The sequence below is a fragment of the Camelus bactrianus genome, chromosome 34, assembly GCF_048773025.1.
Source record: "Camelus bactrianus isolate YW-2024 breed Bactrian camel chromosome 34, ASM4877302v1, whole genome shotgun sequence".
NCBI lineage: Eukaryota > Metazoa > Chordata > Mammalia > Artiodactyla > Camelidae > Camelus > Camelus bactrianus.
Genome location: NC_133572.1, coordinates 11,384,252 through 11,397,612, shown reverse-complemented (window position 1 = coordinate 11,397,612; position 13,361 = coordinate 11,384,252). Strand labels below are relative to the sequence as shown.

The following is a 13,361-nucleotide window of genomic DNA, read 5'->3' as shown; positions in this document are numbered from 1 at the left end:
ACTTGAGAGCATGATTTTTACCCTCAGGAGTTAGCTTTGTGTTATCTCAACTGAATGCCTGAAGTGCTCCGCTCAGTGTCTTCTCTAGCTGGGGCAGAACTGGGGTACTATGTAACTTCTCCTTGTCTGCGCAGTAAATCTGATGTAGACTTCTGCCTGCCACTCACTGCAGAGCTCCTTCTGCATTCCACCCTGCAAATTACAGCCTCCTTTGCAGCCTGGAACTGCAGGCTCTTCCTCCTCAGCTTAGTGATGCTGCTGCTCAGCTTAGTGATGCTGCTGCTCAAATTGGGCTCCACTGGCCTGCCTAGCAGCAGGAAAGAGCCCTTAGGCAGAAACCAGGATGCTAATAACAACACATTGTTGTTGACCTTCTCTCAAGGATCGATGTCCTATCCTGGCTGTTGTTCAGTGCCTGAAATCAGTTGCTTTATATATTTTGTCTAACTTCATAGTTTTTTTCAGTGATAAGGGAAAGTTTAGTTCTCGTTAACATTGTCATGATCAGAAGTAGAGGTTCCTAAAACTCCCTGACTTTTAATTCAGATTCATTGAGGTGTTGTCTCTTATGCAAATGCCTCAAACACAGCTAGTTGTTTCTTCTCTTATGAACTCATCCTCTTTATTATTTTACTGTGTTGCCATCATTGGTTTGCAAATTAATTTCAGCAGTATGCTATCCCTGAAATCAGGTATCATGCATTTTCTTCTTTGCAGTCATTATGCCTCGTATATCACATATATTTTAAGACTCTGATAAATAGTTGTTGAATAAATGAAGAATCCTTTTGCCTTGCCCTGAATATTACAGCTGAAATAACGTTTCTTCTTTTTACTGTTTAATTCTGATTTCACTTGTGTCTCTAGACTCAGTATAAGCAGAAAGATGTTCAAATTTTATACAAGAACCTCTGTGGTTACTAAAATGATTGGAAAACTACTAATGAAACCATTAGGATGAATTGCACAATGATTAAATAATTTTCTACTCTTGGAATGATCCCAATAGAAATTGCCTGCTAACAGTATAATTTAGGAGCCTCTGAGTAAAGGGACATTTTTCCTACCAATAACAGTATGAAGTTTCAATTCATGGTAGTGTAACTCAAAATATAAATGTAATGAAATGTATGTATGTTTCTCTGTGTGTATAACAACACAATAAGAATAGAAAATAGTATCATATAAAACTCCAACTGTGATATTTTTATCTAATAAAATGTATTATGTATTATTCAGTTTTGCTGAAACTAGAACTTTAAAAATGACAGTATAAGAATTTTCTCTTTAGAAAAAAATAATTCAGGAACATGGAATGCATGAATAATAAGTGTTTTTGTTTCAAAAGTAATATTAATCATTTCCCTATTTAAAATTAGTTACTCTCATTACCAAAATAATCCAGCACATTACTGAATGATTCTTTCAGATTTATATTTTTAGGTTTACATATATGACACATACCTCTGTGTTCTTTGGCCGTGTAGTTTCCCATATCCTTGGTGGAAGAGAACCTTTAAAGAGCATTGGAGAAGGTTCCACAATGTTCATGTTTCTACTCCTTTTATCTTCTCCTTTTGGCATCAAGTCAGTTGAGAAGGATGGACACGTAGGAGGAATGCTACTTTCAAACCTTATGTGGTAGTTATGATTTGCATTTTCCACTTTTCTCTGTGAATTAAGTTCATCCAAACTAGTAGATGATGGAGGTAAAGTATTGAGTCTGTAATCATCAGCACCATGGTATTTTCCTGTGGGGTTTCCCCAAGGGCTTTCTTTATTCATGTTTTGAGGATTTGGTAGCACAGAATGCCTAAAACCAATTACTGGTGTTTTGCTAACTTGGTGACAGGGGAGTTCTGAGCTTTTAGAAGTGAATTCATTCAAGGATACTTGGTGTGTTTCATCTAATAAATGCCTTTTTGAGTCCCAGCTTGGAACACTGGGCACAAAAATGATGCTTTCTTCAATTTCTCTCTGATAGAGTGGGATTTCATTAGTGATCTCATTTACGACACGATCAAAACCCAGACTGGCTTGGCTGGGAAAGTGGGGTTGATTTGCAGAGTGAAATTCTTGGTGCTCCAGCTGCTTTTCATGTGATTCAATGGGATTTAGATCTGTTTTCCAACAATACGCCATTCTCTATTTTATGTAACTGAGAGCGTTGACTCTGTTCCAGGTATCTCCTAGATGATATTATAAAAGATGATAGGAATTTTTCTAGAAAAAAAGCGTAAAAAGAAACAAAAAAATTTGGTTAACTAGAAAAAAAAGAGCTTGCAAGAAAGAAATATGTTGAATGAATATAAACAATTGTTTTGAAATTTCTCCTTAGCAAATGAAATAATTCCGTGAATAATATAAAACTCCATTAGGGCCCACAGTATTAAAGTCCGAGGGGGAGTATTGATTTTAGATAGATTCATGAAAGTCCTGTGATAGAAAAATAAGTCCAATTTGGTTATGATAGGAGTTTCATGAATCAATCCAAAGACAATATTTCTCTTTGGGGCTTCTCTTCCTACTGAAAATCTACTTGCCGATAACATTATCTCCCTCTGCAGTCGGTCATCTATAAGCATGCTTGTATGATAAGGTCTTTTTATTATCTGAACAGTCTCTTTGTGATCAGCAGTCACTCCATCCCTAGACATAGTCTTAACTTTTTCTCCCTTTCATAACCAGTCATCTCATAGATTGGCTAGACCCTTTTGTCTCCTTCTCAGAACTCTTTAAATAATTGCAGACTTCTTTCATCACTTCTCCAAAACAACTTTTATTAAGTTTACTAATGAGTAAATTCAACTGATATTTATCAGTCTCTCTTTTATCTCTCTGAAGAATTTGAGTCTGTTCACTATACTTCTTATTTTAAATTTTTTTGTTCTGTCCTGCACTGGCTGTCTGTGACACTGTACTCTCTTAGTTCTTTGTTAGCATTTTCTCAAAGACTCAAAGACTCTCAAAGAGTGAAAATGCCTTTCACTCATTTTCTACCTGACCCTTCAGAGCTTCTTTTCTTCTTGATTATTCTCTTCGGAAGTTATCTCCTACCTCCTGTGGTTTAAATTACCATCTATGCCAATGACTCAAACCTAGACCATTCTTATTATTATCTACTCAGTATCTTCACTTGGAAATTTTTTTAATTCCAAGAGAAAGTCCAAAACCATAATTCACCCAGGATTCTGCTCTTGTTCCAGGGTCCTTCGTGACAGAAAATGGCTGAACCATCCACTCAGTCACTTAGATCAGAACCCAGCGTTTTATCTTTCAATCTTCTCTCACCTTTATTCTTCTATATCCAAAAACCCACCAGTCTCTGTAGGAAATATTCCTCTTTCTGTCTACCACTGCCACAATCCTAATCCGAAGTTTTCATCTTCTCACCTGCAATGTTGCATTGTCCCTGAAACTGCTTCTACAATCCATTCTTGTGTCCTCTAATCCATCTTTTATAGTATAGCGATATATTTAAGAGACTAACCATGTATCTGCCATGGATATAGCTATTCATTGGTTTCCTATTGCCTCAGGAAAATGTGTAGGTGTTACATATGTAAGATTTCTCTTCCCCATTAGATCATTAGGCAGTGTTAGTCTTTCTCACTTAAAATTCGGTACCTGGTACTTTGCATCACTCTTCACTCATGGTAGTGCTCATTTGTATTTTTTTAAAAAATAATTTAATAAATTATTAAAATTGAGTTGTAAGAAAATGAAATTGGAAAGTATTTGTGTCACTTTTATGGATTTACTAATTCCCTTAACAATTATATGTGTGTGTGTGTTAAAGACAAAAACATTTTAAAGGATAATTATGATCATCATTACCTATCATGGTATTTTCTATCAATTTTTTTATCAATGTGTTTTGCAATGGCAATTGATTATTATTATGTTGGCACTGAAGATTTACTTACAACTCATATAATCACCAGAGGAATAAATTAATTTGATTTATTATACTTCACTAAAGAAATTGAATTGATAGATTTAAGAGATGTAAATAAAATGGGTATAGAAGGAAGTGTTAACCAGAAAATTAACCTATAAAATGCCATTCCAAACTGTTCTGATTCATGGATCACATGAATTATCACATTTGCTAGCTATAATCTCTTTTTTCAAGAATTGCCATTTCTTTATCTCCATGTTAGTGGTGAAAACTATGTTTCATTAAAGCAAAAATACTTTTTCATCTATCTCTGTCATGGAACTCAGAATTTGTCAGCAGGTATGACTGTAATTCTGACAACCATAGTTAATATCCTGTTCCAGTCTTCCTTAGCTTAGCCTGCTCTGTCTTAGCTTGAATACTGTAAATGTGTTTATATTAAATTGCTTTTACAATTGTTGGTGGTTTCAAAAGAACTGAGTGTTTTTAAATTATTTTTTTAAATTTTCTAGAGCCATAAAGTAAATCTTTAAATGATGTATCAGTAGTCTAATGCTGAAATTAAAGATTCATTTAAACTGCACCAGCTTGTTGTTTTTAATGATAATGATACTTAACATTTCTGAGCACTTACTCTGAGCTCCTGCTCTTCATACATGAACATGTTTGCATGCATTAACATACCATCTCAACCTGCGATGTTATTACTGCCACTTAACAAATGAAGAAACTGAGGCACAGAAAAGTGAATCAATTTACCCAACATCTCAGGGTTTGTGTTCACAGATTTGTTTTAAACAGGGGTTAAAGGGGGGCATATGGGTGGTAATGCCATACTCATTGACATCCAGAGCATGCCTGAATTTAGGCAGTGCAACAGCGTTAACTCAACTCAGACTATTTTTATGGAAAAGAATGAAAAAATTTTAAATTTTTATTAATAACAATATTTTCCCATGCATTTCTCACAGCTCTGAATCTTGAAATGGGTTAGAGACCTGTCTGAAAAATCTCATTATCACAAGATAAAAGAGAATGAGAAGTGCTTATTCACATAGAAAATGTAATAAAAATAAAAACCTCTCCCAGATCCATTTTATCAATATTAAATATGGTGATTTTAAGGAGTTTCTAATAATTTTATATCTGTTCTTTACCATCACAATCTAGAAGCTAGACTATTTCTTAGTTTGTAAACAAACAAAAACATTATTTAGTGCCAGCTGGTAAATGCTGCACTCTGCATTATGAAGTCATATAAAACAACTAAAAGTCATATACCTGGACTTTCAGACAGAACTGTACATACATACATCGTAGCACAATTATGTTGTAATTGAGAAGGAATGGCTATTGGTTCCTGATTTAAATAAGACTCTGCTGAACTATAGAAAAAATCTCTGAGGTAGGCAGAATTATCCCTTCCCACCACCAGCATTCCCATATCTTAATCCCTGGAACCTGTGAATATGTTAGGTTACATGACAAAGAGGAATTAAGGTTGCAAATGGGGTTAAGTTTCCTAGCCAGCTGACCTTAAAGTGGGAATTGTATAGATAATCTTATGTACTGTGTAAACTCAGTACAATCACAAGGATCCTTAAAAGTAGAAGAGGAGGCAGAAGAGAAGGTCAGAGCGTTATTCAAGGACTCAACATGCTTTTATTGGCTCTGAAGATGGAGAAAGGAGGCCATGAGCCAAGGAATGTGAGCAGCCTCTAGAAGTGAGATAGGGTAAGGGAATCGATTTCCCCGTGGAAGCCTCCAGAAAGGGGCACAGCCCTTCCAGCACTGTGATTTTAGCACAACACCTGTGTTGTACTTCTGACCTACAGAATTGTATGATAATAATTTGTGGTTGTTTTTAAGTCACTGAGTTTGTGATCCTTTGTTACAGTGGCAATAGAAAATCAACACAGCACGATAACTGGAAGCTGCTTCCCAAATGGATCGGAAAATCGTGGACTAGAACCACACAAAAAAGGTCCTCTATTCTTTGTTGGTAAGTTCAGCTAAATTCAAACAGGGGTGTTTAAAAGGTGTTAGTAATGACAACTTAGTATTCTGCAATTGCTTGTAACTTTCTCATCAGTTCAACTTTCAAGAGATCTGTTTTCATTGAGGATTAATTGCTCAATTGTCCTCAAAGCACAAGTTACAGGAAAAATTTGGGTACCTAGCAGAGAAAGGGCTGCCCCTGCCAGCTGTTTCCACTTTCTAAATCTGCTAAGTTGCAGATGTCATCCAAATAGCCCAATGTTCAGAATGGGAGCAAAAATGTTTATTTTACAAAAGAACAAAGAACCTTCCTGAAAATGCCTGTTCTTGAGCCAAAAAGTCCTGGCTATGTTACTGAATAAGTATATCTGCAGGGGCAAGATGAGAGGAGAGTGAAGGGAATACATTATGAAATTGATAGAAAATGATCTTTACTTCAGGTTACAAAGGGTAGTCCTTGAACATGTACCAGTTTCTAAAATATGTATTAATGTCGTGGGAGATAAAGATTGTGTCAACATAAGACATGTCAAAGTCTAATCAGGCTAAACCGTGTGTGTTTCAGTACGGTGGAGGGTAAACCCTTGGAGCTATAGCAGTTAACCTGGGTCTTGAGAAGACTCTGAGTTAGACTTGTGGTCTAAAATTCCCATCTCTCTGCATCTTCTGAGCAAATTGTATATATCATGCAGACACACATACAAACACTCTTTCTTAGCTCAATTTTCTGAATGAATACAGAGAAGATCACAACTATATATTTATAAACTATATATATATATATATAATTAAACCATATTATGTATAAAATTTGCATTACCTTACTTTTTAAATTCCTAATTTGGATGCAAATGGTAAGGTAAACATATTATTATTTTTGTGATCTCTGACAATTTTCACTGAAGTGCAAACAAGAGATGCTTGGGAAAAACATTAATTTCCAGGTAGTCTCTGTCTGGTGCCTTTTTATGTGAACAGTTGACATTTCCTTAATCATGTATAATCCTATAGAAGGCTCACTTCCTATTAGACTGCCTAAAGCTTTTTGTGTATGGAAAATTTGAAGCTGTCACTTATGTTTATTTTTGAGATATTGACTTGAATAAATCAATTCATTTATTCATACATCTATGTGCTCATTTGCATGTTTATTTATTCAGACCCCATTTTAAAATATATTATGTCAAGTATCGTGCCAAGCACAGGGAATATAAAAATGATAAAACACAGCTCTTGCCCTCAAGTACTCCATAGACATAAATTTATAATATGGTATTATATGAGAATGACTTTAATAGATGCAGTCTTCATTTTGTTTGGGGGAATTTCTTATAGCACATTGGTAAGCTTATTTTGCCTCAGAAAAAGTAGAAGTAAAATTCATAAAGGATACAGTTAAGGTTTATATATTGGGTATGTTATTCTTTAGAATGTGCAATACATCAGAGATAATTTTGTGCAGATCATTGAAACCAAGTTTCAGGAATCCTTTGATTCCTAAGTATTGTTAAGTTTTCAGCCCCAAACATGACAGAGCAGTCATAACAGTAATTCATTGAATTCCTCTGAGTGTGTCTTAGGAATAAATAAGACAACGGAAAGTCAGCCTCCAGCTCTGATGTAACAACTTTGGGGGAAATGGTCTGGTGGGAGTGAAGCCTGTTTCAGGGGAGGACATAGACACTCAGAGAGTATGACACCAGCCCTGAAGGGAGGAAGTCCTTGGACCCAACCCTGATAGCCCTTAAAATATGACACTTGGTGGGGACTCCACAAACACAGCCTAGTGGTATTTAGAGAGAACCAATTATTCTGAAAAATCGAGACTATGAGAATGTAGATGTGAATGAAACAGTAGTGGCTGCTGTTTTCTTTGTCTATTGCAACCAATATATAGATCCCCCTTCCTTATTTAAGTCTCTGTTATTGAGAGTTCTATTAGTAACCATCTGGTTAAAATTTTGGAGCAAGAATTGGATTGACCAGACTTAAATCATAAGTGCATCCGTTGAGTAGAGCACAGGGGTCAGTGGTAGGCAGAGAATGAGGCATAAGGATTAATGCAGACTAGACCACAAACCCAACTTTACATCCTGTTAACAGGAAAAGGCAAGCCCAGACATGGCCACACCTCTTCCAGTCACTCTCATTAATATTTTCTGCAAGATTGTCCTTCAGAATATGTTCTGGAAAATGCTGAATAGAAAGAAAAATATATAATTTAATAATCACATTTGCAAACATTCACTGAGCGCTAACAGAATGTGCAAGGCATTATTCTAACTGCTTTCTACTTTTAACCTCTTTAATCCTCATACAGAACTTAAGCCTCATGGCAGTCCTGTGAGTAGACATTATTATTAACTTCATTTTGGAGGGAAGTGAGACACAAAAATTGTAAACATCTTGTGGAGTTCCTAAAAATAGGAAGTGGAAGAGTTGGGATCAACTCTTAATCAGAAAAAAATTACTATATTTACAAAGATCAACTCAACAGCCCACTCTTGATGCCAGTGATTTTGCTGTAATCTTTTGGAAAACTGGTATAAGAAATGATTGATTTGTAGTCACTTGTAAACCTAAAGCATGAGGGAAGACATTAATTACAGAGTAATATACTATAAAGATTCGCAAACCAAGTACTGTGCTTTCAAAATACATATCAAGGAGGTTTTTAGCCTTGATTTTTATTTTGAATACTACTTATGGTTTTATGATTTTGAGCAATAGTGTATGTATTATTCAGTTGTCACACTTAGCAATAGAAAATCATTTGGTAATTCTCAGATTAGGGGTTTAAAAATAATTTGAAATAGCAAAGATACTTAGTTGGCAAAGTCATTAGAAATTATTACAGATTAATGGAAATTAACACAAATAGGGAAATGACAACTTACTAAAGTCTGTTTCACCACCAGTAAAAAGGACAGATATGTGAACACTCGGTGAAAGGGAAAATTAAGGTAAGACTTATGAAAGCTAGAAAAAAGGTCACTACCCTATTTTCTGTCTCTTAAGATCAAAAAAAATTATACCTCTGGGTGTGAGTTCTGCTCTTTGAGGCAATCAGAGTTTGTAGCCTTTTATTCATAAAATAAGAGTTTATTGAACACCTGTTCTACTAGAACAGTCACCATGCTAGATACTGGAGACATTACTGTGAATGGTGCTGAAAGTCTTGAAAACCATACAGGCAGGTAATTTTGAATGTTTTTTTTTTTTTTTCCTTTTTTCAAGTCTGCGGCTCCAACCAAGTGAAAATAATGAGCTATAAAGTAGTAGCAGGAGGTGGTTAATAATGGTCAGTTGCATCAAAGAGGGTACAGAATGCTTGTATAAAATCACCAGAAGTTTCAGGTGGATTCAAAACCTCCTGACAGAAGTTTTTGCTGAAGATGTGTGCGCACCTGCTTAGGCACAGGTGTGTGTGCGTGCATGTATGTGTGTGTAATAATGTATTTAGATAGTCTGACACTAGGTATGGATGTATGGAATTATTCCACTTATTAGCTCCTTAAACTTGGGTAAATTGAAAGCTCATTGGAAGCTAGAAAATAGGCATCTCTGAGGGGGTTCAGCCAGAGCCCAAGTGGTCAGAGGACAGATCAAAGGAAAACACACATATCACTCATTTCTCTGGATAAAACCTTTTTCTTCTTGAAAGTTAAATACACAGTCATGTGTGTGTATATACAAACATACAGACTCACACACATGCACTCGTGTGCGCGCGCACACACACACACACACAGTGAATAACCAATCTGATGCTTATAGAATTAACTCAATACTGTGGGAGAAGAACATTATCACGAAGACCCTAAGAAAGAGAATTCTCCAAATAACTGAGGAAAAGGGCGGCTAAGTGAGCAAATGTGCAAACCCCCCTTGTGTGCTTTTAGACAATAGGCTATTAGTTTCAAAAGAGAGGAGAAAAACTAGTGACACTGATTTCAATCAGCTGAAGAGCAAATGCCTTTGGCCCATCTGACTGTGACATTCTGACCTTCACCTTGAGCCAGGTAAATGTCTTTCTATTCCCAGAGGATGTTTACCCAAAAGGTGGATTGTTAATGAGAAAGTATTCCAGAACAACAGATCTGAATCCAGGCTGTCTGCTCACACAGCTGATTTTCCTGGTTTCCCTACCACAAAAATTTTCAAGAAGTCTCAGAAAGAATTACTCCTATTCAAAGAAGCGCAATTATAAGAAAGTGATCAGAATGGGACCTAAGTCAAAATATCACAACTAAAGAGGAAACCAGTATGATCAGGAAAAAAAATCAGATGAGGAACATAGCCTGTCTTTCAAGAAGCAGAGCAAAACAAGATCATGTTCTCATAACAGAATGGTGAATACAGATTGTAGTAAATATGCGGATAATTCTAAGTTAACATTGGCTGTATAAATAATAGTAATTTCTAACATAGAGATCAAAATAAATAAGATATAATTAAATACTAGACCACAAGGGTATATAAGTTGGGATTAGGTGATCCAAATTTTTAAAAGTTACTTGTATTGTCCAGGAGGAAATACAGATATAGATAACTAGATTTTTCAAGAATGCATCTTAAATTTTTAGATGTAACCACTAAGATAATAGAGGGTATATCTACCAGTAGAAAGAGAAAAGGAAATGGAAAAAAAAAACCCCAGAAAATCAACAATAACCCTCGATCAGTTAGGAAGAAGATCCAATGGTGGCAGGAAAAACAGAAAATGGTACAAATATAAACATTCTCCAAAATGGTAGAAATGAAAAAGTGTATACGAGAAACACAGAAATGTAAGTGGTCTGAATATACCATGTAAAATCTCTAAATTGTTACATTGTTTTAAAAAAGGGGGGGGTGGAGATGCCAATTGTGTTTACTGAAGACATGCCAGAAACACAAGGATAAAGGTTGCTTAAAATTAAAAGGACAGAAAATGATATCCCGGGCATATAATAAGAAGAGCAACAGAAAACTGTAGTTATATTTAAAACAGATGAAACAGACTTACCAGCCAAAAAACAAAAAACAAGCAAGCAAAAAAGCATGTCTGGGGGTGAAGAGGAGCACGTTATAGAAGTAAAAGATGCAGTTTGCCAGGTGGGTATCTCAGATACATACTAAAAAGAATTCCTTCGACATTTATGCCATAACACATCACAGCGCTACAAGAGAAACTGACAAATCCACCTTCATAATGAAAGGATGTAAAAACAATCTCACATGATTTATAGATCAATTAGACAAAAATATTATTAAGCATATAAAAGATTTGAAAAAAAGCAAGCTTGATGTAATGAACACATAGAATATTGCATTCAGTAAATGGAAATTACACATTCTTTTCATGGACACGTATAACTTAGGAGAATTTACCATAGATTTGGCTACTTTTAACATAATTCAAAGTCAGTATTACATAGACTATTCTCTCTAACCCCAATGTAGTTAAATATTAGTAAATAGAAGATAATTTACAAAAGAATGCATATGTTTTCAACTTCAAGAACATTTCTAAATAACTCAAGGAGAATCACAATAAAGATGGAAAATATCTAGAAATACAATATAAAGTTGTCAAGAAGCATTTTGTGTAAGAGAAGTTCAAAGACACGCATCACCCTTATTCTGTAGTTGAAAATAATTCTTGAAAATATTCCATCCAACAAAAAATAACTTAAAATGGACAAATTATGTCATAAAAGGACTATTGCTAACAGCTGATAACAGTTAAAATAAATTTATGCCCAAATAATTATAATGATTCATTATTTGCTATGATTCTATATCATTTCATCAGATCATACATTTAGGAGAAAAGTAAAAATTCAGTTAGAAATATAATGCAGTACTTTTCTAGATAGGAAATGACTGTTTTGTCACTTATTTTTAAGCTCCAAGAGAATTATACTCTGCTTTTTGCTTACTTGAAGAGGGCTTCCTCACCACCAAAACGATCCCAGCTCTGACAGAAAAAAACATGGAATCACCGACCGAAGGCTCACCCTGGCAACATTCAGCTTATTCAGTCAATTCGGGAACTCATCTACTTAATATGATCCTTTTCTAGAGGAGCTAGATGAAGCTATCTTGTTTCCTCCCAGCTCAAACACCATGCTCATTCCTCATGCTCATTTCCCAAACTTGCTTTCCACGTGGCACAAATGGCAGATACCCTTGTGTGGAGTATGAGTAGCATGTCGTGGAAAAAGCCTTTGAATCAGAGTAAGAAAACCTTGATTCAGATCCAAGCTCTTGATGTTACTAACGACATAGATAGCGTTATTTATAATGTAAGTGATGTGTTTTTTAGCCTCCCTCTCTGTCTGTTACCTGATACGCAATATTACAATTAGATAATGCATTTTAAAAGTTGAATACTATGCACAAGGAACCTTATGATTGTTTTTTTTAAAAAGTGGAGTATATCATTTCCATCTTCAATCCCAAGAATCAGAAATTTAGTTGTTTGCCAGGTAAGAAAGTAAGGGGGCAGTTGGGCCACATACCCTGTTCACACTGACCTTCAGTGAGCTGCTGAAACAGAGGTAGGCTGACTGAACAGGGCAGAAGCCCAGCGTGGAGTGACAGAACAGAAAGAAGGCAGCTGCGTCCTCCAACAGGAACTCTTGTCAGTTTGGAGCCCGTGCGTTAAGAATATCTGCCCTTCATTTATAAGAAGTTCTTTTTGGGAGTTATCATCAGTACGCTGTCTTTAGACTAAAGACATTAGCTTCAAGACATTAAAGAAAATGTGCATTAAGGAAAAACATCTCCCAGCAGACGTGATTGAATTAGCTCAAGACTCTGTGAAAGTGAGTGGTTAGATGATATACAGGGAATAATATCAATGCAATCTACAGGATCAGTTGTAGAGGGAGAAAGGGAGGAGAAAGGGGGAGAAGGGATAATCAAGGTATCAATCAGTTCGTCAGGAAAGATCTATTTTCTGGAGAATATTTACAGACCTACTCAGAATTGAAACTCGTCTACCGTTAAAGTTTCACAATATAATTAAAGAGCTACTTTGCCGCAACAATACATTTGAATTCAAATATTCTCCTATGTATTTGGTTAAGTATATAGAAAGTTTATTTGTTTCAGTCTCTTACCTGAAGCATACTTCCTCCTGAAACGAAACATGATCTCATTTCTTCCCCAAGAGTGAAATATGCTCATACAAGCTGAAACACTTCTATTTCAAGGGAGATTATGCTTCTACTGGAAGCTTTGATTCCTGTTCGGCAGGTTGGGCATGTTTAGGAATCTATTTTTCATCAAACCCTGGAGGGTTATGTGGAAAAAAAGGAGTGTATGTAATGAATACAGGATTTAAGCCAAAAACTTAACAATGAATTAGCTCCCCTGTGCTAAACAGAATTTGTGCCTGAAGACATTGAACAGCAATATACAAACAAAAACATATTTTTGAAAAAAATGTGTAAGGTGAACATAGTTCCTCTCA

At 35.5% G+C, this 13,361-nt stretch overlaps 1 protein-coding gene across 4 annotated transcripts in view; it reads right to left on the bottom strand.

The window, feature by feature from the left end:
- Positions 1-13,124, bottom strand: part of PIK3C2G (phosphatidylinositol-4-phosphate 3-kinase catalytic subunit type 2 gamma) — a 266,594-nt gene extending 253,470 nt beyond the window's left edge. For all 4 annotated transcript variants that reach the window (XR_006721857.2, XM_010946489.3, XM_045510287.2 and 1 more), the window contains exons 1-2: positions 13,009-13,124; positions 1,465-2,223 (exon numbers count right to left, since the gene is read on the bottom strand). Coding sequence is in view for 3 of the 4 variants with exons in the window: in XM_010946489.3 (XP_010944791.2) it covers positions 1,465-2,142 (678 nt within the window). In the remaining variant the exon portion in view is untranslated. The remainder of the gene's footprint in view (positions 1-1,464; positions 2,224-13,008) is intronic.
- Positions 13,125-13,361: the final 237 nt, after the last annotated feature.